The following is a 26,067-nucleotide window of genomic DNA, read 5'->3' on the forward strand; positions in this document are numbered from 1 at the left end:
TCACTTTTACATCTTTATTTAGATTACAGAATGTTTATTATTGCTCATCTACCATTATCACTTGCAATGTTGAAACATAAACAGAAAACCTTATTAGACAACTTCAACATGTTTGAGAGTTTTGCCAGTTTTGAAGCGTGAGGATTTACAACATCACAAAGAAGTTGATTCTTTTTTTTCTTGACTTCCTATACTTTTAAAGGTTGTCATATGTGTATATCGTACGTATATACATATATGATGCTGGTGTCTTCCCCCTCCCTCCCACGTGTAGGTCAGCTCACGGCTGACGACATGAGAAAACAAAAGGTGTCATCCCCCTAACGCGCAGGCTAGGATCCTGAGGCAGCCGTCCACAAAGCAACCACAGCCCACAAACACGGACGACACTTACACACATACGCACACCACTGATAATCACCTCTGAGGTAGAGGTCACTCGCTCCTTAACAGCCACTCGCTTAGAAAGAAGAAGAAGAAGAAAAGAGGAAAATCAAAAGTTAAGACAACGGGTTTGAAAACCACACCGACAACAGGTCACGCTACAACGACAGTGGACCCTCAACAGCACGAGGGGACGCGACAACGAAGCTGGATGTGCTGCGACACAGTACGGACCTGCTCACTACATGGGGCATCACACCGGGTGTGCGTGGATTTATGTAAACTGTGGAACAGGACCTGGACGTTTTGGGACACGAGATCAGTTGTTGATAATCTGCAGAGTGAGATATTGACTCGCAGGTCAATATAGTACCTAAATGAGGTTAGAGCGAATTTTAACCCGACATCCTTCATTTTGAGTCTATTCTAGTCAATATAATAATATATAATGTACTGGAGACCATTTACTCAAATCGACCAAGTGCTCAATTAGTTCAAGTGTGGTGAAATGACGCCGTTTGGTTTTTCATATCCAGTACAGTGAATTGCAGGACTCGCTGCTCTCACAGCAGAGCTGGCAGACAAACTCATTGGTTCAGGGGCACAGGTGGAGCAGCTACGGGGGTGCACTCGGCTGCCAAGTGAAATGACCATCAGTCCTTTCTAATTTCCCCTCCGCCGGTCAGCCGGGGACGGCCGAGCAGTTCCATTACAGCGGAGGGATTTAAGCCTCTCAGGTGGAAAAGGCGTTAAAAAGGCGTATAGTAAATGTGAGTCTTGGATAAAAAGGTAATACATTAAAACAGATTTCAGGTTTGAGCCCGAACCCCTCGACTCTGTCGGTACCAAAGAGTTGTGTTGTGTATATAGTGAGTACAGTAAATGTAAACAGCACCATACTTCTCAGTGAGGACCTGATTAAGGAAATCTGTATAAGTACTGGACAGTACTGCACGTTTGGTTTCTCTGCAAGTATTTTGCCACAGTATTAAAAATCTGGGTTTGAGTACATTTATTACACATATCATTAGCATCATCTTGATGACATATGTATATTTCCCAAAAATCACAATATTAGATAGAGCAAAAGGAAAACAAATCTGTTTCTATATAAATATCTAAAATATACAGTATAACCCCTCCGACAGCCTGACGGGCTTCTAATACAGTATGATGATTGGTAAAGGAAAAGAAACCGGTCGGCTCGCACTAGCCTGAAATAAATACTTGTTACTTCAACACTGGCGTCGCGTGAGCACCCGGAAATCGAAAACGAGGCAGCCAGTGAGACGGCTGAAGCGACGGGCAGGAAGAGCCCGTCACGGTCCAGTCTCGCCACCCCCAGAAAGAAAGAACGAAACAAGCTGTGACCAAGTACAGGCTGATGCAAAAGGACAGAATACGTCATAAAAAATGCTTAAAAACAGACACAGCGGTGAATCGCAATGAAACGATCAAATAATATGATATGATTGGACCCTGAGATCCCACCTAACCCTCCCCCACCCTCGCACAAGAGAGAACAAAAGCTCAATCACAAGTAGAAAAAAGGTAATCATTGTTGTCGTCTTTTTTTTTTAAATCAAGTTGTTTTATATACCATGTCTTAGTAGAGTTAATCATTTTGCTTTTAATAGTTTAACAATAAAAAGGTCTGGCAATGGAAAGGGGAGGATGGAGCATTTACATGCGGCTTGACACACACATGGGCATCTAAAGAGAAAGCGATACTGCAATAGTGGTGGAATGACGTCAAGCCTCCTGTGGGATCGAGGGCCGCTGGGGAGCTAGCTAGTGGCGGAGGCTCCGCAGAGTCGAGAGTTACAGGAAATGTTACTGGTGTCGAGCGTATGGAAATAAAATGGCTGCCACAGGCAAAAGGGGAAAGCCCCATCCCTCAGCCCCTCAGGGTCGCTCACAGCCCCCCCCCCCCAATATAAAGCAGGTGTCTTGACCCCTTCTGTCCATTCGTCCTCCTTGTCCTTCTCTTCACCCTCTGAGTCTGTGCCATTCGTGAACATTTTCAGACTGGTATTTCATCCCTCTGCTGGTCTAATACCTTTAAGAGAGAGCACAGGAATTAGGATGACTCCCAACATTTGCCTCAGACAGGACTATCTTTGAAACCACCACTGTCATCTTCCTACCTGTAGTAGTTGGGCTTAAACGGCCCGTTCTTATTCAAGCCCAGATACTTGGCCTGCTCGTCAGACAGTTCTGTCAGATGTGCGTCGAACGTGGGGAGGTGAAGGCTGGCCACGTACTCATCTGGAAGGCAACAGAGAGGAGGAGAGGCATGTCAGCGTTTCTTTGGGAGTGTGTTGAAAGCTGTAGCGGTCAACGTCCCGTCCCGTCCCGTTGTGTCATCCTCCTCTTTCTCCCACGAGCTTTCGTCTCGTCTTTTACTTTTTCTCATGTCAACACTTCCCTTTCATGCCGTTTCATTCTCTCCCTCCGTCACCGCTCTGGGCCCAGCGCGAGCTGCGGCGGCAGCAGTCGCAGAAAGGATGACCTACATTTGGCTCTCGTCTATCCCTTTGCGCTTACCGACGGAGCATTAAGAAAAGTGACAGGCGATGCTGACAGCATGCTACACACTATGTGGCCCCACAGGACCTGTTTAGTGTGAAAAGCGCCCATCCAGGGAGACTGTGATGTCTATAGAGATAAAAGGAACCTGATCTGTGTCATCTTTTCATCTCCTTGCATGGTGGCTCCTTGTGGAGCAAACAAGGTTATTATGTCCACGAGCCTTCATTCCATTAACACAGTTCTAGCTAGAAACAAATCTTACCCATCTTCTTGGGCAGCAGGTAAACATCCTGTTTGTAGCGTCCCTCGGGGGCATTGTACAGTTCTATCAAAGCCAGAGCCTGAACAGAGAGGAGAAGCGGCATTTCTCAGCAACAACAGCACACATTTTTCAGAAATTATGCATAAATGAGGGGGAAGATTTTCACCTGGGTGGTGGCGGTGATGGAGAGCACAAAAGTGGGTACGGTGGAACAGCTGAGGTTCAGCAGACGGCCCTGGTGAGAAAGCAAAAGCAGCGAAGCTCAAGTTGGACCCGCGTAGCCCACAACAAACATTGGAACTGAACAGTACCAGCCACGTTATTTTTGGTAGTTATCTCAGATGCTGCAGTGCAGTGCAGTGAGTGAATGTGCTGCAGACATGCAGTTCACAACACTGACACACTCTGCAGCCTGCAGTCAGGAGAAGGGGGACCAGAGAACGGCTGCACTGATGATGCATGATGAAAGCAGAATGAGCAGCATCCATTAGAATCTTCAATTCAGCCGCATAGAAGAAGATGCCGTTTCAAAAGATGCATCAGCATGTCGATTACCTTACTAGAATTTTAAAAAGTATAACATGCTATTTTGGTTCAGAACATTCGGGACCCTGTGAGATCTGGAGGCAGAGGAGCCGAAGTGATGTGAAGACTGAGGAGCTGCTCTAATGATTAAAATCTGCTGCAGATCAAAGAGCAGCGCAGACAAAGGCATTAATGAGTCGTCGGCTTGGCTGTGTGGTCCTGTCACACTCTGTCACGCTTTGACACATTGTGAAACTAATGAGAGTCTGCACGAGCCCTTAAAATCTTACATAATTGGTTCCTTTGATAGACTTTGATGTGACTGGGTGTAACTCTACGGTGTCATCACTGATGAAAACGCATAACAAACAAGCGAGTGATCCTCGACAACATATCAGAGTAATCTCTGTTAAATGCCAGCGTTTGGACGTACCTCCGCCAGCAGGACTATCCTCTTGCCATCGGGCCAGATGACGTGGTCCACCTGAGAGCGCACCCTCTCCCAGGTCAGTTCAGGAGTGCGCAGGCTGGCCTACAACACCAACCACACATGAACCAGTGAGGAACCTTTGCTCTATTATGCGTCCAAGAAACAAAAGCAGCATCTCTTCGATTCATTTTTGTGGCTCTGCTAGGCTAATAAGGGAGCAGGACAACGCAGCATGCAACCGTTCTGACTAACAACATTGATACGAACCAATAGACAAAATATGAAAATGCATTTAGAGTCGGTGCTGGCTGGGAACTGACCACATCGATCTCAGTGTTGGAGTGGCCCATGTTGCAGACGATGCAGCCGTTCTTCATGCGGTCGAGGTACTCTCTCACCACCACATTTTTGTTGCCTGGCAGGGAAAAAAAGAAACAGGGCCAGATGCATAAAGTTTAAGACAGTGTGTTAGGACTGACCCACGGAACCCCAGGTTTCGTGTTTCAGACATTTTTAGCCAGAAGTGGAATATAAATCGAATGTCTACCACTAGTCTGCAGAATCTGCATCAATCGTTGTATGCTTCATTTCCGTGTGAAAAAACTGTTGGGTTCCTTTATTATCATAATGATTCAATCTACCAGTAACTTATTTTGCCCCAGGTTTTTCCACAGCAGCATTATTAATTCACTAGGCAACCAACAAGTCTGATTTCTGCTTCATAGGGTTTATTGCAAATGGTTGTCTCACCTTGCATCTCATTGGACCTTATTATTTTTGTTCATCAGCACGTTCACCTTGAAGACAGCCTGCTGGCAGCATTACAGCGCGGCTCTGCTCTAATTGCGTGTTCATGCTGGAACTTGGGCACTAATGATGGGCTATTCCTCTGATCCTGAACCGACCTGTGCAGGTGATGACGATATCCACTTGTCTGATGACTTCATTGAGCTTCACCAGGCGGAAGCCGTCCATGCTGCATTCGGGCAAATGGGAAATGAGAACGTCAGGCTGATGTCACGTCAGCAGTGGAACCCATTCATAATAAACATGAGAAGACTCCTACCAGGCCTGCAAGGCACAGATGGGGTCGATCTCTGTGACGTAGACGATAGAGCCCATGGCTTTGAGGGCAGCACAGCAGCCTTTTCCCACCTGTGGGATATTAACATCAACCTCCATAAAGACAAACTGAGCATGATGCATGTCAGTAACTGGACAAGCGAGATCGCTTTACACAGGAAACTATAAATCCTAGTGCTGTAAGAGTAACAACAGCAATGGAGTCTTTCTATTCAGGACTGTTTAATATTTGAATATGAGTCAACCTTACCTCTCCATATCCACACACCACCACCTGTTTGCCCCCAAACATCACATCAGTGGTCCTCTTTAGGCTGAGGGGGAAAAACAGTTGAAAACTATTATTTTACTGGCAGTCCAATATATTGTCCCTCATGATTATCTTCTATTCTTTATACCCGTCTAAAATGGACTCCCTGCAGCAGTAGAGGTTGTCAAACTTCTGCTTGGTTACAGAGTCGTTGACGTTCATGGCAGGGACACACAGCTTCCCTGCTTTGGACAGCTGATACAACCTAAACACACATAAAACACAATCAAACTAAATAAAAAAAACAATGACAGGGGAGAGATCACTTCTCACAGTGAGTGATGGCTGTGCACATTATTCTCAACAGTGGTTACGTAAATTTTAAGATTGAAATTATTTATAAATTAATAACAAATGACAGTGAACATTTCAACTATAAATAGTGCTGTCACCACTAGATGGCAATGCTACCACACATCTGTGTCTGACTGCTACACTCATGGTTTTAATTCCAAATGAAAATAAGAAAAAAAGAGTTTTCACAAAGCAGACTGAGTATTTAATACTTTTACAGAGATGCTATTTATGATGACAATGAGGATTTGTTGTGGACTTGCTGCTCGCCTACCTGTGCACACCAGTAACACTCTCCTCCACGATGCCCTTGATCTTCTTGAACATGTTGGGGTATTTTTTGTAGATCCAGTGGGTCAGGTCTCCGCCGTCATCCAGGATCTGACACGATCAGAGATTGAGAGTGGAAATTTTAAGAACCTTTAACCAATAAAATCATAAATGCACTATTTTTAAAACATTATTGCTGCCACAGTCTGACGTGAATTCTTACGCACATTTATCCACAGCTTACAAACATAAAAATACCCGCCCAAGCATTTAAAACAACACCTGGCTGTCACAAAAACTGTGGTGTTTTTGCAGATGTTATTAATAATGTAGGGGTGCTACCATGTTGGGTTGCCAGCCTTCCACGTTGACACAGCGATCAATGCACCACCAGAAGTCGTCTTCTGACTCACCCTTCCATGCAAATACGCTGAAACCTAGAGAGGGAAGAGTAGTGTTTCATACGCTGTGGAACAAAACCCTCAGACAGAAGCAAAGTGATGTAAAAGGGGCACACACACACACACACACACACACACACACACACACACACACACACACACACACACACACACACACACACACACACACACACACACACACACACACACACACACACACACACACACACACACACACACACACACACACACACACACACACACACCTCCCTCTGCCAGGGCAGCTGCGACTTCATTCTGAGTGGAGTAGATGTTGCACGCTGCCCATCTGCACTGTGCCCCCAGAGCGGACAGAGTCTCCATCAGCACCTGAGGAGACAGGGGAGCGTCAACTTTGCTCAGTGTTACAGAGTATTTACGTGGGTCGAGCTGTGACTGAGCGTGTGCATCTTTGCACTGCAACTCACGGCAGTCTGAGCGGTGATGTGGGTGCAGCCCACCACCTTGGCACCGGCGAGGGGCTTTTCCCCCTGGGCTCGCTTCCGCAGAGCCATCAAAGCCGGCATCTCTGAAAGGGGAAATCAATCAGCTGGATCGCTCAGAAATTTGTATCATTTAGGCTTGCTAAAAGCACAGTCAGGGTTCATTTGACATGTTTTGCATTTGCATAATTAGGGATCAATTTGCGTGTCTCTGCTTGCCAGCCCATCAAACCACCTGTTGCTCCTTACCTTGCTCAGCGATCTCGATCTCTCTGCGACCAAAGTCTGCCTGTTTGATGTTTTTGATGCAGAAGTCCCCGTTGCCTTTGGAGTTCTTCTGCTGCTTATCCCGAGGAGATGTCTCGTCGTCAGAGCTGTCTGTGTAAGATGCCGCTGCAAACAAGCAGATATATATCAATGAAGAGATCAAATAAGACAATAAAAACTGACATTCTGTGGGGCTGCATCATTTCCGTTTTTGATTTGATATGTCTCCTGATGATTTCCTCAATGAAGCATTGTGTCACAAAGCTCACTGCCAGAAGTAGCTACCTACAGTGAAGTTCATCAGGCTTTACTGGCATGTGCAACAAGCAAAAGCATCACGAAATCAGCAAATCTTTAGCATTTCAGCTTAAAAAATTCTTGTAATCAGGATTTCGTTTCCACTTACTAAGAGCTTTTCAGGTTTCAAAGTGCAAAACAAACACAATGTGCCTTTGGCTCGTTCACTGTGAATAAAGCCTGTACTTTTTCCTCAACCCTGCAATTTGGTAGGCCATTAATTCAGCACAGCAGCAAGCTTAATTGATTATAAAGCTGTTGCAAAAACTATTTCCTCCAACGAAAGGAACTCCCTTCTAACATGCAGTGAAAAGTAAACAGTACAAATCTTTTGAACACCAATATGTGAAAACACCAGTGCCACCAGCACAGCGCTGCTTCAGGTTGACTCAGGATGACTCAGTGCACAGGTGTGTTCCTTTGTGCGTAAGGCAGGTACGTGATGCCAGCACCGCTCCTACAGGCTTTTCAAAACGACCAGGATCCAACATCGAATCAGATTCTGTTCCAGAACTGCAACACTGAACTTAGAGAACATACTGTACCGTGGCCTGAAAAAGAAAGGGAGGTAATAATCCAGGATCTTACGGAAAATCTCCCATCCGTACTGACAGCAGGAGAAGGTGGGGGACAGTGTGAGCTAAACAGAACTTGGAGGTCATGTGGGCAGGTACCTACATAAACGATACTGAAAGGCACGGATAGTGTTCAAGCAAATGCCTCTTAGGCAAAAAAACAGAAGGATGTATAAGGATATAAGGATTTTATTTATTATGTCCATCCCCAGAAGATAAGGGATTAATTAACTTAATTAACCAATCATTTAATTAGTTTTTTTCACTAAGTGAAATATATGTAGCCCAAGTAATTGCATTAAAAATTTAATTGCGTTAATAAATAAATATATATAACTATTAAATAGAATCAAACTAACAAGAAAGGACACTAGCAATCACCGTCACCTGTTATAAACTCATAAAGTCATAAACTAAATTAGACTGTTGTGGCCAATTCTTCTTGCTGACAGACGTCTTTGTTCTAGCTAACACAGACTGGCGTGTGTAAAGCCGCCGAGGAGTTACAGGAACTCCGTAATTCATCTTTTCTCTGAAAGAGTGCTGAGCGGGCGATTTTAGCACCCCTGGCCCAAGGGACGCGCCACAGCTGTGCGCTAATGCCGCCTGAAAGTCCATTTGTCCATCTGGCATCCATCTGGTTGTCCATCATATTCTGCCCCCTAGCCCAAACAGATATCAGACAGAGATTAACTCATCAGGTTAATGGTCTCACTAGAAGGCCCCCGTGCCATGTGAGTGACCACAACACAGCAGGAAGTCAAAGAGAGTCCAATCATGAAGCTGCTCCTGTAGCCTGTGCCTCTGCTGCTCGGTGCAGTGATGATGGGAGGAAAGGTTGACTGCTCCTTAAACATAAAGGAGCAGTCTGACATTTTGGAAACCACAGTGTGCTTCTTAGCTTCCCTGCAGTCTGTAGACACTCCACTGGTTGCCTGGCAACCTCACGCTTTTGAATGGACAGGTTCACAAATATTTAGGTCTGTCTATAAAAATAATTATGTGCATAAAAAGGTTCCTGGATTTGACTGTTGTTGTAAATTGCTTTTTTTCAAACATGTAACTTTGCAAAGTTCTAAAACCATTTCTAAACTTGATAGAAAGCCAGTACGACAAAGTAAACTAACACTTCACTGGATCAGTCCACCTAATATAAGGTGAGGACATGGATTTAGTTACTCATCACTTGCATGGAAAGTGTAAAAAGAAAGAAGTGGAATATCATCCATCATTACATCTTCAGTAACATTATCTGGAGTCGGGTCATGGGGGTAACAGTTGGACCCTGGAATCTGTAGCAAATCATCAATCCATTGTTTCTTCAAACAAGCAGGTCACAGAAGTGCTTGTAGACAAGTTGCTACCTTTGGACAATGCCGGGCTAGTTTCACACGCTTCCCCTCAGGCTTGGACAGGCTAACCATTTTCTAACTCTAGCTTTAAATTTAACCAGCACAACTTGCCTCTGTGACAGTCAGAGATCAACAGTCGGGACACATTGACAGGACGGGAGGTGTTAGGACACGGTGGAAAAGTACTGTGGGCGAGATGATTCAGCTGAATAAAACTTTAATCCTTTTTTTTTCACAAATCACGGCTAAATTTGAGCAGGGGGCTTTTGGGCTCCCTTTAAAAAGAGGCTGAATGGTTGCTATGGAAACACATTTGTGCAGTTTCTCTTAAGGGACAACACTTCCATCGAATGAAAGTGCACCATTTTTCAGCATGAGCACCAGACAGCTGAACACAATCACTTTGCAGGTTGAGGAGCCATAAAAATTGACAAAATCCATCATCTTTATGTTTTTATTTTTTACCTTGCAGCCATTAAACTGGTCTCTGCTAGACTTATTTTGCTTTAGTTATGTACTTAACCTTTGTTGAATGTGCACCACCTGCAGCTGTAAATTAACAACCAACTCAATCCCCCTGTGCCCAGAAGTCTTCTGGAGAGGTCTAATCTTTCCTTGTCTCCATCCACTGCAGTGGTGAATAGGTTTGGGGATTTAGGTCTCCCATGCCACTGGGTTTAAATGACACCCAATACTTCCAAGCTCTCTCGCCCCTCTCCCCGGTAGACCACCAGCAGCTAATCCCATAATACAGATACCACAGTTGCACATGAACTGCAAAGTGTGGGAATGAGACCCAGACGGGGGAGGACACGGGTCATTCAACTGTTTATTAAGAGGATGCAGAAATGTGGGGGAAACGTAACAGGTGTGCTCGTGTGCGTTTACCTGAGCTGTAGCTGTCTGTGGAGGACTGGGAGATGGAGCGAGACAGGGAGCGCCGGCCGATCTTGGAAGGCCGCTTGTTGAACTCCTGTTTCTGGTCTGCAAACTGGATCTGCTGTGTGGAGACAGTGGGAGAGGGGGAACACAGATCTGAGATCAGCACTCCTCTCTGACTTGACCGAGACCGACTCAAATAAATCACTGCATTGGCACCTTGGAAATGATCATCAGGCTTTACACACGCACGCACGCACGCACGCACAGTATCTTCAATGACCACTCATTTGCAAACTAGGACATGGATAATAAGAAGTGACAGAACACATAACCTGGAGTCTGGATGATTTTAAAAAGATAAAAACATGAAGGAGGCTTTTATGGACCTGCACCAAGGCCACAGCAGTTGAAACTGGATCTGTAAAATGGACGGGGTGTGTTCGGCTGCTTATTACAGGACGGCCACTAAACAGACCATGATTTGTAGACTGTGATAAAGTTTCCACTCTTACATCATCGCCGCTATCCTGCTCCCTGTACTGATTATATGAGACATTATCAATGGTTGACTTATTTCCATAATAAAGCCGTGCAGCTATAACGAGGCATGCTAGTGGGTGTGCGTGCACTGAGTCGTGAAAACAACATGAAATGTGCGCTTTTTTTGCATGGGAGCGAAGGGAAGTCATTGAGTAATGCCCAGTGCCAGTGCCTCAGCCTTCGGACGGAGGAGGTGAAAAGCTTCACAAATAAAAAGAAGCCAAAAGGCAGGCGTTCCTCATTCAGCCTCATCGTCCTTGAGGAGGAAACAAGCTTTTTATCAAATAGAAGTTAGAAGATGAAATGTTTTTCCTTATTCACAAGCTGGAAACGCTCCTCCAGTCAAGCGTTAGCTTAGACGGTGTCGACCGCATGCTCACGCTGCAGAGGCTGCATTCTCGGCGGATCTGCTCACACCAGGCCTCATGTTCCTGCTGTCGTCTTTAGCTGAAAGCCGGGCCGAGCCACAGGACTCAGCGCCCTCTCCATCCGCCCTTCTTTAGCACTGCCACACGTGCGGAGGCGAGAGAGCAACGCAGTTCCGATTGTAGCACGTGTCTAATTCAAGGCCTCCAATGAAGAAGCCGTCTGATCATTTCTGCACCTGTTCTCCCACTGCCTCCTGTACGGCCTCAAACCAGTACCAACTGGTCCAACCATGTGCTCAGAAAATAATAATATAATAATAGAAAAATGCAATGAATTGTTTCTTCCTCTCTCTAGTTTATCAAAGACCAGTCTTTGACTCATCGGGGGAAAAAAAGATGGGTCCTTATATAAAAAGAGGCCTTGGGGAAATTGGAGCTGCATCATCTTTTCGGGAGGATCCACGCAGGGGATGTTTTTGGGGGCAAGATTAGCAGCGGGCAGCTCAGGCAGTGCTGCCAGAGAGAATGACAGTTTGCTTATTTCTGCACAAAATGAGAGCAAGCACACCACAGACAGAAGCATAAGTCAATGTGCTGTAGCTTGTTGCAGCAGCACGTCACCATTAAATGTGAACAACCTATGCAAGCAGGATGACAACAAAAAATGTCTGAGGGATCCTGAAGTAACAGAAGGCCACGCTTGTGCCTTATGTAAGGCAGCACAGCAGGCACCAAGGCCAACTAATGGAGACAGCAACACTCTGCTCCTCTACTAGTACATTAGAGTGCTGCATGGGCAAAAGGTCTACATGACTCAGCAACACACAAAAAAGGTCATTTTTCAAAACACTGGCAGCTATTTTGGAAAAACTATATGCAGATCTATGAATCTATCGCAACACAAGAAGAGACTGAATAAACCAGCATCAAGGTGTCTGTCGTCTCCTCTCCAACACCTTCCCATTGTCTCCCTCACCTCACCGCGTGCTGCTTTGCATTATGGATGGAGACTGATTGGGAGGTTAAAGACATGTGAATAATAGACGGAAAAGGGCCTCAATTCACTCATCTGCAAACACGAGTCATGGCTCAGGGAAACAGCAGAAAACCAGGAAGGAGAGTTTCTCCCACTTAATTCCGAAGTGAGAAATAGTAGTGAGAAATGCAGATTACATCAGTGTGTACATCAAAATAAGACAGAGGGAGAGACAAGCAGGCGGGCAGGCAGCGTTTTAACCACAGCAGAACGAGATAATGGCTGTTATCTCTGAACAGCTATGATGAATGACTTCTGCCTAAGACAGATTGTTTTATTAAGTTAGACAGACTGTATCATTCTAACTGAGTATCTAATCGCTTGTCCAAATCCATTTATTTTGAGTAAACCTGAGAAGAAGCCTGCTTCCAGGTAGATTCTGTACATATTACTCAACATGATTAAGCAGAATCTAGGATTAAGTGAAACTGTCAACAATGGTATGTGGCTAACCTGCTGACCCACATACAGGAATAGGACTCTAAATTTGCTGTGACACTGGCAGGGCAGGGCAGGGCAGGGCCGCAGAATGCTGTGGGACCCGAGGCATCTGGGGGCGGAGAGCCTGTGGGGTCGACGGGGGAAAACGTAGCGTATGCGACTCTCATTATACGCTTCAGAAGCAGCTCGTCCTGCTCACCTGTCAACTTGGAAACACATGGACCTGCAGGGAAAAACGAGAGATCTAGCCCTGCGTGTGGGGCCACTTAGCAAGCAATCGCCAAATATGCCACACGACGCCTGGTTACGCTTTAACATGACCGAGAAGAACTGCATAACTGTGATTAAGTACAGACAAGGTGTGGAGGTCTATAATTATGAAGATTATTTTCCCAGCCTCACAAAATACTTTTTGTGCAAAGGTGTGAGCGAGTGCATTTTGAAAGAGGCAAGAGATATAAGGAAACAGAAGACTAATCAGCAAAGAGCCACACGCGTGAATCCGCCTCGGTACCTTCGCGTGCTTATATGCTTGTCTCCATTCCATCCCCCTGAGACCCAACAGGTGACGTGCTCTCCTCATGTTTCCTTCCGAAGCCTAATTCGATCAGGACCTGTGATTTAAACCTCTCATAGGTCGGAGTGCTCCGGTGCCGATATAATGTAAGTAACAATTAAACTGCAGGTCTTATGTTTGTCGGACAGATACTACTCCTCACTGAGCTGCATGCAGATCATCATAGAGCTGGAGACGCTGCCGCACAAAAAAACAATGCAAGGAGGGTGGATTTGGTTACAGGTGAGCTTGTGTTTACGTATGAAACTTGAATCTCGCATGTTCAAGAGGCAGCCTTTCGTAGTAAGACCACGTCAGAGCGACCTGGACAACAAACAGGGTGGGGGGGGGGGGGGGGGGGTGTCTTCCATAAAACCACCGCAGCGTCAGGGTCAAGTCTGACGTCGTCAGTGAGGTCACTCATTCTGCAAACATGAAACCTCCTGAACATTTATAACCAGAGGCTCGCAGGCCTGACATCGCATGCGTTTCCCTGGTTTAATCAGCGAGGGATGATTAAACATGCCTGTTCTCTTCCCAGCAAAGCCTGACTCAGTCGGCTCATGAATGACCGTTTTGGGGCAGGTTTCAGGATGGTACACGGGAAACTGGAAGTGACCAACTACTGTAGTAGCATTCTGACCAGCATTCTGGGATGGACTTTAGATTTTACATGGACATGCTCTTAATGAAGGAGGCAGATCAATGTGGGTAATAAATAGAAAACAACAGCATGGTATTTTACAAGTAAATGTTTAATGAAGACATATTGTTGCAACACTATATTTGTGTGTGGACTCAGCTATAACTCCATGGATACCATCTGAAATGCGATGCTAAAGATATACAGCTATGTCTTCACAGCTGTGGGGACTGCGGGGTTTCAACATGTCCCTATTGAAAATTCCATTCTTAAGGTTGCTGCTGGAAACCTGAACTCGGAATTAGGCACCCGACATTTAAAAACACGCTGTCGAAACTCTGCATAGGAGCCTTCTCCTCGTGCACAGCTTGACAACTCGTGAAGCCGCTTCAGACCAGAAGAGGTTCAACCTTCTGTGTGTTTCCAGTCCTGCGTTGGAAGGAACTCTATCCTAATCAAACACGGTGGGTCGTGGGACGGAGCAGACTCCTGCAGCAGCACAACATTGGGCCTCTTGAGTTTTCAGCTGAGCCTAAGGTCCCAGGCACACATAAACACATCACCTGAACCTCACTACTGACACTCATTTCCTTATAGTCTGTACTACAGTTGTACTAGAAGATAAAAACACCTTAATAGAGCTCTGTGGGTTGACGAAGATGCAAATAAACGTCCATCTATCCAGAACTCAGCAGCCAGCATACAGCTGAAAGCCGGATCCCGCTACCTGCTGTGTTGCTGGACTGCAGTAGATGAACAGGCCTACAGCCTCAGGGCAGACAGTAGCAGTTTGCAGCAAATCCTGAGAGACAAAGAGCAACGGCGTCACAGAGCCTCCCAGAGGACGCTGCTGCCGACATGCTCTTTGTGAAGCCACGATGTTTCACAAAGACAAGTGAAATGTGATGACATAAGGACAAAATTGGATGCCTATTCGGTTTCATTTCCTAGAAATCATTTTCGCGCTGCCCCATTCAACTCTGCACTTCACTTTCACCTTCACCTGAGAAGAAATGCCGTGTGGGCTCCAGGTCACTGCTGGAAATGTGATGTGTGCCTATTTCCCCATGTTGTCAAGCCAATACTGTGAAATTATGATTATAAAAATCAGGGACTGACAGGAAAGAGACTCATGCATAATCTCTGTCATCTGTCGCCAAATGCCTTTGAACATAACAAATAAATAAATAAATAAATACACAGATCTTTGCACAAAGTGACGCGTAATACAGCACTTAACATGTTTTAGTCTTTGCTGCCTGGTCTAACAGGATCAAAGTAGGAATGCCTGTGGGGAACAGGGCCGTAAAAGATTAAAAAAAAAAAAAAAAAAAAAAAAAGATGGCATAGAAGTCCTGGAGACAAACACAATGTGCAGTGAAATAGAGCCTAGTCGGAAGTGTTCGCGTTTATATGAATGTAAAACCTCTGCCAGCAGCTACGAACCCTGATGCTGATGAACCTACAATAATATGACGACATATACGACATATAAATAACAACACGTTTTTCCATGTTTTCCAGTAGAGGGTTCCTGCACAGTAAGAGCACTATTAATCACAGTAAAAACACATTTTAAGTAATAGTTGTAACACTTGTTAGTTTAACATCACAACAAGCCATCAACATGTAATAGTGTGAATTACAGGACCTGGGGGCTATGGCTGTTCCCCAAACTATTTTTATTTATTTGTTACATAAAAGCAACTCCCCACAGACTTTACAGAGTTGATTTCACTCAGTTGCTTTCACAATAACCATTTGGCTATACATCTATTACCTAGTGATGTAAGAGAGAAGGGGAGAGACGCGCTGGAGGCAAAATAAGGTCGCACCAGCAGAGACCTGATGCGTGGCCCTTTGAGAGGAAAGCCAGAGGGACAAGAGGGAAGGAAGTCCTGCCCCACCGGGGCCAGTGGGATGCTGGCAGTTCAAGAGGAACCCAGCCACCTTCGCTGGCAACGGAGCGCGAGCTGCAGCCAAGGAACACACACAAAACAGCCTTATATGCTCCAAGTGGACATAATGGCCTCGTTTGCTACTAATCGCTGCAGAAAGGTAGTGAGAGGACAGGACAACAATTTAGATATGTGGTTAAAGTGATCATGACTGGTGAGTCATCATGATCTGCAGCATTTACCACTGGACTGAAACTAAGCATTATGTACCAGTGGCAGAGTTCAGTGTTAACTGGAAACGTGAGTTGCAACTGCAGCTTTTTAAGTGTTGTGTCAACACCTGCTTGGCTTCGGGACAGTAGCAGTGACCAGGAAACCTTGTATCAGACGGACACAGTCAGCATCGTGCTGCATGAATGAGTCAGACATGAGATGAGCGCCGCACACGCGTACTGGAGACTAAACAGACCGGGGATGCATTCGTGTGTGCCCCAATAGTGCCTGGATGCGTCAGGCTAGATGCTCCACGCGATGAGCACAGTGTAATAGCTGATGGTGACTAAACAAAGTTAAAAGGAGGCCGAGAAGATCAGATCGACTAAGTGCAAGGATGAATACTCCCAAATCAAAGTTCCAACGGGCTTTTAATAGCTTTATGCTTCTGCCAGCAGCCCCGGAAAAGTGTGTGTTGGCATGAAAGGAAAAAAAAGAGGAAAGGGGACAGGGATGTGTCCTGTTAACAGCTTAACACTACAAGCATAACGTGGAAATACCCTCAAAGCTAAAGCCTGAGAGTTCTTATGCCACAACTGTCCTCAATCTGGAAGCAATTTAAGGAGAAACACAGACCTTTAATGCCAGAAAATCCTGGGACAGATGGAAAACGCAAATCATAACCATCAAGACTATACGTCCCATATGGAAATGAACTACTACTAAACTGGTTCCTACAAGTCCCTAATAAAGACCTTTGAATGTTTTTGCCAGTTTTGTAGTTACTCACAAGCTCAAAATAAGTTTACTACCTAAAGCCTGTGCCTCCCATGGACGCATGTCAACACTTCCAGTCTTAATTTATTCCGTTTTCATTTTGTTCATGTGCATCTTAACTCTGTTGGAATCCCTCCCACTGTCCATCAGACCTTCCATAAGCAGCTCATAAATAAACCCCATGTGTCTGAGAGCGTTGCTACAAACTTGATGGAGCAGCATAAAGCTGCGTTACCTGCACCTTTGGCCTCAGCTCTTAATGCAGACGCGGCCTTGTTAAGCAGCCTTTTAGGACTCGAGAGAAACATCACAGCATCGAATGTCTCACGCTCAACATTTAGTCGACGACTCACACTTTGTGCTTTATTCCCTCCTTATTTTAGCCACTTTACTTCATTTCCCCCACAGCTCCTTCAGCCACAACACACGCCAACCCAGCAGTGAACCACAGTTTATTATGTGCACATTTTTCGAAAAGGACGGCACATGAAATGAGTTGTGGGCCTTATTCTGCTGTGTTATCCTTGGATTACTATTGTGCTTGTAAAGAAAAACCAAAATAGACTGCAGCAGACAGGGAGGTGCCTGTTTTTCTCTCCTGTCTTTCGACTGCTCTGCATACACGGTCTCACCCTTTACACAACTTTACTGCCTCTGTAATTGAAGCGAGATCAAACACAAGCCAGCGTGGGATTCTCCGCCGTCGCAGTGAACTCGCACGGCATCAGGATGGACAAAAAAAAAGAGAAGGAGGACAGCCTTGGGTTCATTACAAGAACAAAAACACATTTCATTTCCATTTGGGTTTTCGTGTTTAGGATTGATGGTTAGTTTATTTCCTAAATCTACACCTGAGCTTCAGAGCAGCCACAGTCAAACGGCAGTGGACAGTCATCTGTGCAGCTCTCCCAGACGGGGCCTGGTCTTTTAACAGCACACTGCTGCTGACTGACACATGCAATGACAATCCAGCCAGTTTCCATTACTCAAGTGTAGGACAGTCTGTCAAAGCGCAAGTCCTGCTGCCCCTGGTTGACTGCAGGCGTCGTTTAGACATGAATTCAACCTCAAATTAAGTCTTTTGCTATTTCACCGCCTACTGTATATACTGCTTTAATTTCATTAGTGGTTAATGGGGTGGGAAGCTTATCTGGGAAGACATGATCTCACTAAGATTTTTATATTAGAAAGAAATTCTACCTAACAATCCAACTTAAAACCTATAAAGTAAATCACTGAAAAAAAAAGCTGAAGAGTGAGCATGTAACTTCTATGATGATGATGTTAGGCTTCAGGGAAAACCAGACACTCAAAATCAGGTGCACTGCTCTGACGGGCGAGATCTGGCTTTTAGCAAAGCCCTCTGGTGTGCGAAAGCAGAGACGTGTCAAGCAGCGGAGCAAACTGACTCACGACAGCAACGTGCACGTCTGTCTCCACGAGCGCACGTGCAGACTACTTGCCTCTGCGTTGTACTCAAAGGAGCCAGATCCTGTGACCTCGACACAATCTAGCTTCATTATCCTCCACCGGAAGATACACGTGTTATTCACAGACAAAACCTTTTTATGCAACAGGTCAGCGTGAACAGAGACAACTAAGATACAGAGCAAATATAGAAGAAAGATGGCGCGAAATAGGAAAGTGGTTCCAGCAGTCGTGGCTCGAACACAGTGGCCAGTAGGGGAGGAGGAAGGAGGAGGCAGCTAGCGTGAGGTGGCGTGTGCACATCAGAGAGCAGCGTCCAGCCCAGAGGGGAGCTGTGACGCAAGAACGGCTCCAGCTGATTTATAGACACAGACAAGTGCTCACGCTGTAAATAATAGCACGCACCGACATCAAACATGACCATGCACATACTGCACACGCGCTCGGCAGTTACGGCGCTCGCCTATGACCGGTGGCACAGCACGTGCCCACGCGCCCGCTAACAGTATACAGCAGAGGTGTTTTGTGCCAACTCAGGGCCGGCACCGGAACAATCCAACCGACGCGCTGCCCTCATGTCAGCATGCGATGCGTGAATGAGCGCGGGGCTTCATGCAGATGCAGAGCTGACAGCGTATGTCGCTGTCGCTTGATAAATTTGGGATGTGGGTCAAAGCAAAACCACTGGTTTCAAACCAGGTGGTAGTTTTTTGTGGATATAAAACCAATATTTTGGGAATCTCCATCTTTTACAGAGTCATTGACTAATCCCAGTGCTGCTACGGAGCCCTGGCCAGAAGAACCCTGGTCCGATTGTCACTAAGAGACTCTGATAGCATAAGGTAACAATGAATGTCGGAGCTGAGCTTACTGACATTAAGCCTTACCTGCTTTACAAGTGAGAGGGAAAGAGAGGGGCTCTCTGTGATGGGTTTTCCTCCTCGTTCACATGCCTTCCACTTCGAATCTGCCACTGAATAGAGGGAGAGTGCCAAGACTTCAGGCTACGCATGTCCTTCAAGGACCAGTTTAAGCTTTCACTGGGCTTCTGATGTTCTAATAGGCAAACCATTTTAATGAACTAACATTCTGTCGACCCCTGCTACACTCTTTAAGCGTTTCGGCCTATTCGTTTGAGTCAGAGTGGGTTAGCTACAGATGCATGGGTTGCTTCTGAAATGCCAAATAAAATCCCTTAGTGTGCTAGTCTAACTAGGGTGACACACACACACACACGCGCACACATGCACACACGCACACACGCACACACAAACATTAGAGTTGTGTAACAGGGTCTTGTTGCCCATGCACACCAAACTAGAGCACAGTTTAGAGCCCCAAGGCTTAATGTTCCCATCCGATAATGGCGGTTAAATAACCTCCATTCACAATGACACCAAAGTGATCAGCATTACCACTGGTCAGATCACTTAAAAATCTATTTTTCCTACTCTATATGGATTTCAAATCTTGAAAAAAATGGAATACAGAAGATACCTGATCTAATGATGGATCCATCTTTTAATCAGATTGAGAAGTAAGATGAATAAACTCTATCTCTCCATATCCCGAGATCTACCATCAATCTCCATGAGCACACGTGTTCATAATGTTAGTCACTCCTATCAGGCAGCTCCCAGTCAATAAAATCCTTACAATGGACTGAAAACATATGGTTAATGCCAGTCAATAAAAGAAACAAAAGCAAAACTGAAACCCTAACATGACTTAATAGTAACAAGTTTCCAGAATCACGTTTTGTGTTGAATTGCCAAAATAGCATCTCCCCCTTTGGGGAACGCACAACTACATCAATAGCAAACAGAAAGGGTGGGCGCTTGTTTATTGTGCGAATAAACCCAATATGGGTTCAATGATCTGTGTTTAATTAGAATTGTGAAGTTAGTAGACAGGATGAGTTTTTAAATCTTCTTGATAAAAGCTCAAGGTCACCGAATCCAATTGAATGATACACAAAGTGCAAAGACATTATGGTTTATTGAATCTTATTGCGCTCATGGAGGAATTTCAGAACAGGCCAGCCGGATCAAAGTCCAGGGGCCAAAGAGGCAAGCAGCGACTGTTAATGTTTCTTTTTAACTTGAATTTAGTAGAACGTTTACTAAATGAAGCCCAGTGTCACAGAACAATGGATGTATCTAACCATAAATTATTACTTGTCTGTTTGTATGACTGCTGTTCTATGTTTGTGTCTGCTTGGCAGAGGCCGGTGCCTTGGCCTGGCTAATAGGAAGCGGAGCAGACAGAGGGTGTGTGAGGCTTCATTTCAGGATTTGTGAGAACTCCTTTGTGATGCAGCACTTTTTGAACACAATGTTGGTCCTTTGTTCACAAGTAGTGCTCCAACATGGGGCTACGCATTCCTCGTCATGCTGCGAGTCCAGTGTCATTGTTCACAGCGATATCTACTGATCCCCATATAAACTCAGCTATGTGGGCTTGTGGCCATGGTGCTGTGCACACACGGACACACACACAGACACAGGGCCGGTGTTCGCGGGCTTGTTCACTAGGAACGAAACCTACAGGTGTAAGATGTCAGAGCACGCTGGCTTCTTGAGAAGACACGGGTTCCAGGAAAAATGAGCACTCGGTCCCCCCTGCCTATTCACTGTTCCACGAAGCCAGGAGAGATGGAGAGATGTGCAACTCAATGAGCTGTCAGCTCCGATGACGCGGCAGGAAATGAGTTTCATCTGGGGAACCACAGACACAGATGCATGTGGTACATTCATGGACAGGGAAGTGCAGACACAGAGACACTGGCACAAATATAACATGGGATAACAGCTCAATCATAAGCAGAAGATAACAGATCAATACACTTCTCTTTCACCCTGAGCTTCACTTATAATGGCAGCCACCCAAATTAACTATTGTTTGGAAATGTCACAAAAGGTCTGCCATGACCAGTGGAAGTGCTCCTGGCCATTGGACTATTTGACTGACGTTACTCATGCAAACATAGCATGATTAACATACTAACATCTCATGTGACACACTGGGACTCAAATAACAAACAAATAACCACTGCCAGCTAAAAGATGTCACACGTGAGACGAAGGCAGACTACAACAAAACAGCGTTTAAAAAAGAAATCTGCGCTAACGTGTTACGTCCTCAGTTTAATCCTGCATCCGCACCGCAACGTAGCTGCTAGAAAATCCCATCTGGACAGCGAAGAGATGACTATCTGGCAACCTGTTGGGTGACGGAAACTCAAACTGGTGTAAAGCAGCGACGGACGGCTCCGCGAGCCGGCCTCGGCGGCGTGGATGAAGATGGTTAGAGAGGTGCGATTTCACACGTCCTCGCTGTGAGGTGCTGAGATTCTTGCGCGGGGAGATCACGCAGATGCAGCAGTCACACTTTACGGGGACACATTGGGGCTGTAAAAAGACCGACAGGGGGAACAAGAGTTGCCCTGTGGCGAGGCTGGTTTGTAACTCAAGACGTCCTGGTTTATTTTAAGTAGGCCCGATGATGCACTACTCACGCAGCAAAGGCGGCATTGTTACCCCGGGTTACATAAGGGAAACAGGACCAGTGGAACCAGCGAGGGGGGTGAGGGAGGCAAACATACAAAATGTTGTGACCTGGTAATCCGAGGACGAATGGAGGGAGTGTACCAGAGTTTTACTCATGCTCAGTAAGTGACTGATACCTCAAGGCGCGGTGGGGGCCAAGATGTGCCTAAATCACACAACAGCACCACTGTGTTGAGATGAGGATCTTCTTTGAGACATGTTCCTTGTTGTGCAGCTCGGTAGAGTTTCACAGTGATCACACACACGTCAAAGTATTGAATAGAACATGTGTTGTAAATTCCTTATCCTTTAGGAACCCGGGTTTTCCACTGACCTCGAATCAGATCTTAACTCATTTGCCATGTTTTGTTCAGGCATAACGGGGCAGCTGTTGCAATTCACGCCCTCTCTCTACAACACATTGTTCTTGGCCAAACGAGCAGGTTTCTCACTATTCTCACCTCTCTAAACTAATATTGTACGTTGCTCACCCGTGCCCTCTGAGCTCAACTCACAAGGACAGAAAACTTCTTCCTCCTTCCTTTAGTTCTTGGGACACTTTTGAAAATTCACATCCCCTTGACACATTTCTCTCCTCGGGTGCGTTTATGAACGTATAAAAACACTGGGGCTCAGCGTGGTAAAGCGTTTGCAGATGGCAGTTAAATGCAAATGTGCGTTCATCGTAGGCACAACTCAAACAGTTATTCGCCAAAAAAGTTGCGCGCGAGGCTATGACAACAAACTGACTCAGCTGAGATGAGACAGTCATCTACTGGGAAACAAGAAACAGAGCAGTGACTAATTATCCTTTGAGATGCTGATATACAGTTATAGACAAGGGCTTCCGTTTGGCTCAGACTTTACTATATGACTATTTTTAGGCCCAAGTTCTGTCAACAAGCAATATCCTGCCTATTTTTATATCTCAAAACCGCTACACAACACCACACACACAGGCTTTGTATGGAGGGAGAGAAAACAACTAGAGGTCCACAAAAACACATAGAGACTAAGCACTCCAGAATATATGCAGACACCCCAGTTTGATTTTAGCCTTTCACAAGGCTGGCTCTCAGGCTGAGCAGCCACTAGTAACTGTAAGCCTGTTAACCAGTGAGCAGTACCAAGAATACAGGCTTAGAGGGTGACATAACATTTTATTAGAGAGGGATAACATGTGTTCTCTGCAGCCATTCAAAAATATCTCCCTGTATGGTTGTTTGAAACCTGTTTGAAAGGCCAAAATTGTTTGAGTGAGCCCCACAATGTTTAACAAAGGGACTGTGTTGAGGCAGTGTGCTCAACAGGTGAATCGACTGCTTAAAATAGGGCATCACCATTATCCATCAGTGGGGTGACACTAGTGACTCAATATCAGGCTAAAAAACAAGGCCTGCCGCAGTCTTGGCCACAAGGCCAGCAGAAGATGCCATCATCTAGGCCCGCTGGAACTCGTACCTGCTCCTTTCATTGCCTCCTAGCTGCAGGTGTTGCCCTGCAGCTACGGGACACACGCGGAGCGAGCCACGCGGTATTCAACCAGACGCACAAAGCTTACATCTGGGCCCAGCTACAGCAGGGAGAGGTCCCTTTAATCCCCTCATGTGGCGACATGATAAAGGCATGGATTAAAAGCTAGCCAGTCATCCACTCACTCAGTCACTTAACACTGCTGGCACTGCATACTTGCATCATCAACCCCACTGCTTCACTCACTCTTAACAGCAGCAGGCATTTCAGCAGATGCTCAAGGCCAGGATGCATTTATTATCCACTACTCAAATGTATTCATCTTTGCGTTATTTGAACACAGGAAAAAACAACAACAGCAGCATGCACTACAACCAGATATAACCCTTTTGACTCTCAATGAACCCTCAGTTCCTTGTTACATAAGAATATATAAACAAATTGACAAATAGAAGCTTTTGGTAGCATAAAGAACATCCATTGCATTACTCATACTAATGAAAAGCAGATAAAACGATAATATTTCTGTAAATTCACCAGGTTCCAGAAGAAATCATAAGCACCATAATGCCTGAACTATACCAACGAGTTGTTATTTATTCTTGTAAAAAATGTTATTTACTGAAATATTTAACAACATTTTGCTGAAAACAGACATTTCGAGATATAAAATGACACACATCCTGTAACCTTTTGGAAATTAACTGCCTGTACCATGTTCCTACGAGCAAACTTGGTCTCCTCAGTAATCCAGATGTGGCTGCCGCGGTCCATTTGGTCCGGGTTCACGCTCCCCCCCCAGTGCGGTGGACCCTCTGGGCCGGGTGCTACCAGCTGCTGGTCCGCTACCACCTGCCTGCTTCCTGACAGCCTGATGGTCTGAGGGACACTCAGCCATTTGCTCTGAGCTGCTGCTGCTGCTGCTGCTGCTGCTGGTGTGCCATCCATTTTCACACTGTACGACGCGGCTTTTGCCCCGTGGGTCTTCTAGCTGGGTTTCCTTAGGGATCATCTGACAGGACAGGATAATCTTCGAGAGCTTAAACGTGGATGTGGGTATTGAATGCATCCCATCTGACTGGCAATGCCCTAAGGTCTCACCCTTTCCCAAGGTGGAAAGTAAATAACCCAGTTCACTGCTTTTTGTTCAAATATTTTGCAGTGGAAGAGTGAAACAATCTAGATTTGCATTTTTAATAACAAATACACAAACGTTTAAAAGCCAAACCAGAAAACACCATAACATACACACATGTATAATCAAATTCTCAATCTGACAACATTGACTCAAGGCTATAAAAGACTCTGAATATCAGAGATCCAAGGAATAAAGCTATCAGCTCAAAGCACTCCTTATCAAACAGTTCTTTGCTTGAACGTTGCTCTCCACCTTCACGTCTGTAGCAATCAAGACTTGGCAAAATGAAAACAGAATATATGCATTTGTAGTGCCCGAGCACAGCCAAGCAGCACTTTGATTCTTGCTCACCAAGAAAAACACATGTTATGTCAGCCTGACCTCTGAAATAAACCACAAGGGCAGGGACTCCCCTCACAGAAATCAATCCCAGATCCTCTAAAAGACAAATCACGGAGTATTAAAGGGGTTCGCGCAGCTTGAGGGGCACTGCATCACTTAAGGCTGAATCTGTGATGACGTGTAGTTTGCCCGGCCTGATGAATATCCCCAACACACTGAGCTGAAGTCAGATCACAAACACAGAGCCTCCAGCCTGCCTGCTGTGGGAGACGCAGGGAGGTCCACATGCTGTAAGCCAAGACACAGCCAAACGTCCCATGGTTCAAGCAGCTGTGCATGGGGCACAGATCCTCACAGGGTCACACTGTACCTTAGCAAAGCTCTTTCTCAACACACAATAATCATCCAGAACGTCTCAGTACTGCGCTGTAATTATGCGCCACGTATCTCCAAAATAAAATGACTTTTCTTCTGCTGATAAACAACAACAACGACAACGATAACAACATCAACAACAACAGTAAAGCAAAAAAACATACTAAACAATAATAAAGGTAATGTTGTCGTTCACTAGAACTAGAGTTGTGTATATAAAGTAACGGCATTTGTTATGAATGATTCTAAACACAAACAATTACAAACCAGCTCCGGCGTAAACTTTAGGAGTAAAATGTGCAAACATAGCAAAGCGCCTTCTCTCAAAACTGGCGCAAACAGCTGGAAACTCTTGAGCAGTGTCAGTGTAAATGAGCGTGTAAACATGTGTCGAAAGCCCATCATTTAGAAGGTGCTGAACGCAGCTGACCTGTTAGCCTGTTAGCACCGCCACACAATGCCAGGGTCCCCGCGCCGCTCCGCGCCGGGAGTCATAATAACAATAATGGAGTAAAACCTCGTCTCACTCGCCTTTTTCATCCGCGGGGCCTCGGCGACGGTACCGTCACGATTCACGAACGCCTCGCCGCCGTTCTGCTGCGGGTCCGAGCGCTTCATAGCGGACGCTTGCGGCATCTTCGCGGGGTTCGGGGCGAGCAAACCCAGGCTGCCCTCCCCGGCTTTCGCTGAGGGCTCCGCTGTAGGGGACGCAGCGGCAGAGGAACCGGCCTCGTGCGGGTCATTCCTCCCGAGGCTCTTGCCCTCCGACGTCGGTGTCAGCGGGGACTCAGCCGGGAGGTCTTTGCCGGTGGGGACGTCTTTCAGTTCGACCTCTGCCATTTTCGCTGCCACAACCTGGACTGACATCGCCGCAGTTTCACAAAGTCCTTTTTCCAACACTGATAGCGAGTCAAGCGGATGTGAGCGGAGGAGCCACGACCGCCG

The 26,067-nt window shown here is 45.8% G+C and overlaps 1 protein-coding gene across 4 annotated transcripts; it reads right to left on the reverse strand.

Moving 5' to 3' along the window:
* ahcyl2b (adenosylhomocysteinase like 2b) lies at window positions 1-26,063 on the reverse strand. 4 transcript variants are annotated; one of them, XM_029160269.3, is made up of 17 exons: window positions 25,654-26,062; window positions 10,353-10,464; window positions 7,223-7,366; window positions 6,959-7,059; window positions 6,758-6,860; window positions 6,433-6,527; window positions 6,095-6,201; window positions 5,615-5,731; window positions 5,467-5,530; window positions 5,200-5,288; window positions 5,039-5,109; window positions 4,454-4,548; window positions 4,137-4,235; window positions 3,345-3,413; window positions 3,179-3,257; window positions 2,532-2,652; window positions 1-2,443 (listed from the first exon to the last, which is right to left on the reverse strand). In XM_029160269.3, exons 1-17 carry the CDS (start codon window positions 25,987-25,989, stop codon window positions 2,437-2,439), a joined length of 1,809 nt encoding a protein of 602 aa, XP_029016102.1. In that variant the 5' UTR covers window positions 25,990-26,062; the 3' UTR covers window positions 1-2,436. The 4 variants fall into 4 exon arrangements, with proteins under 4 accessions (XP_029016102.1, XP_029016103.1, XP_029016104.1 ...); XM_029160270.2 differs by having other exon boundaries at window positions 10,353-10,461; window positions 25,654-26,060; XM_029160271.3 differs by lacking the exon at window positions 1-2,443 and having other exon boundaries at window positions 2,528-2,652; window positions 25,654-26,063.
* Between the last annotated feature and the right edge of the window lie 4 nt (window positions 26,064-26,067).

The sequence above is a fragment of the Betta splendens genome, chromosome 9, assembly GCF_900634795.4.
Source record: "Betta splendens chromosome 9, fBetSpl5.4, whole genome shotgun sequence".
NCBI lineage: Eukaryota > Metazoa > Chordata > Actinopteri > Anabantiformes > Osphronemidae > Betta > Betta splendens.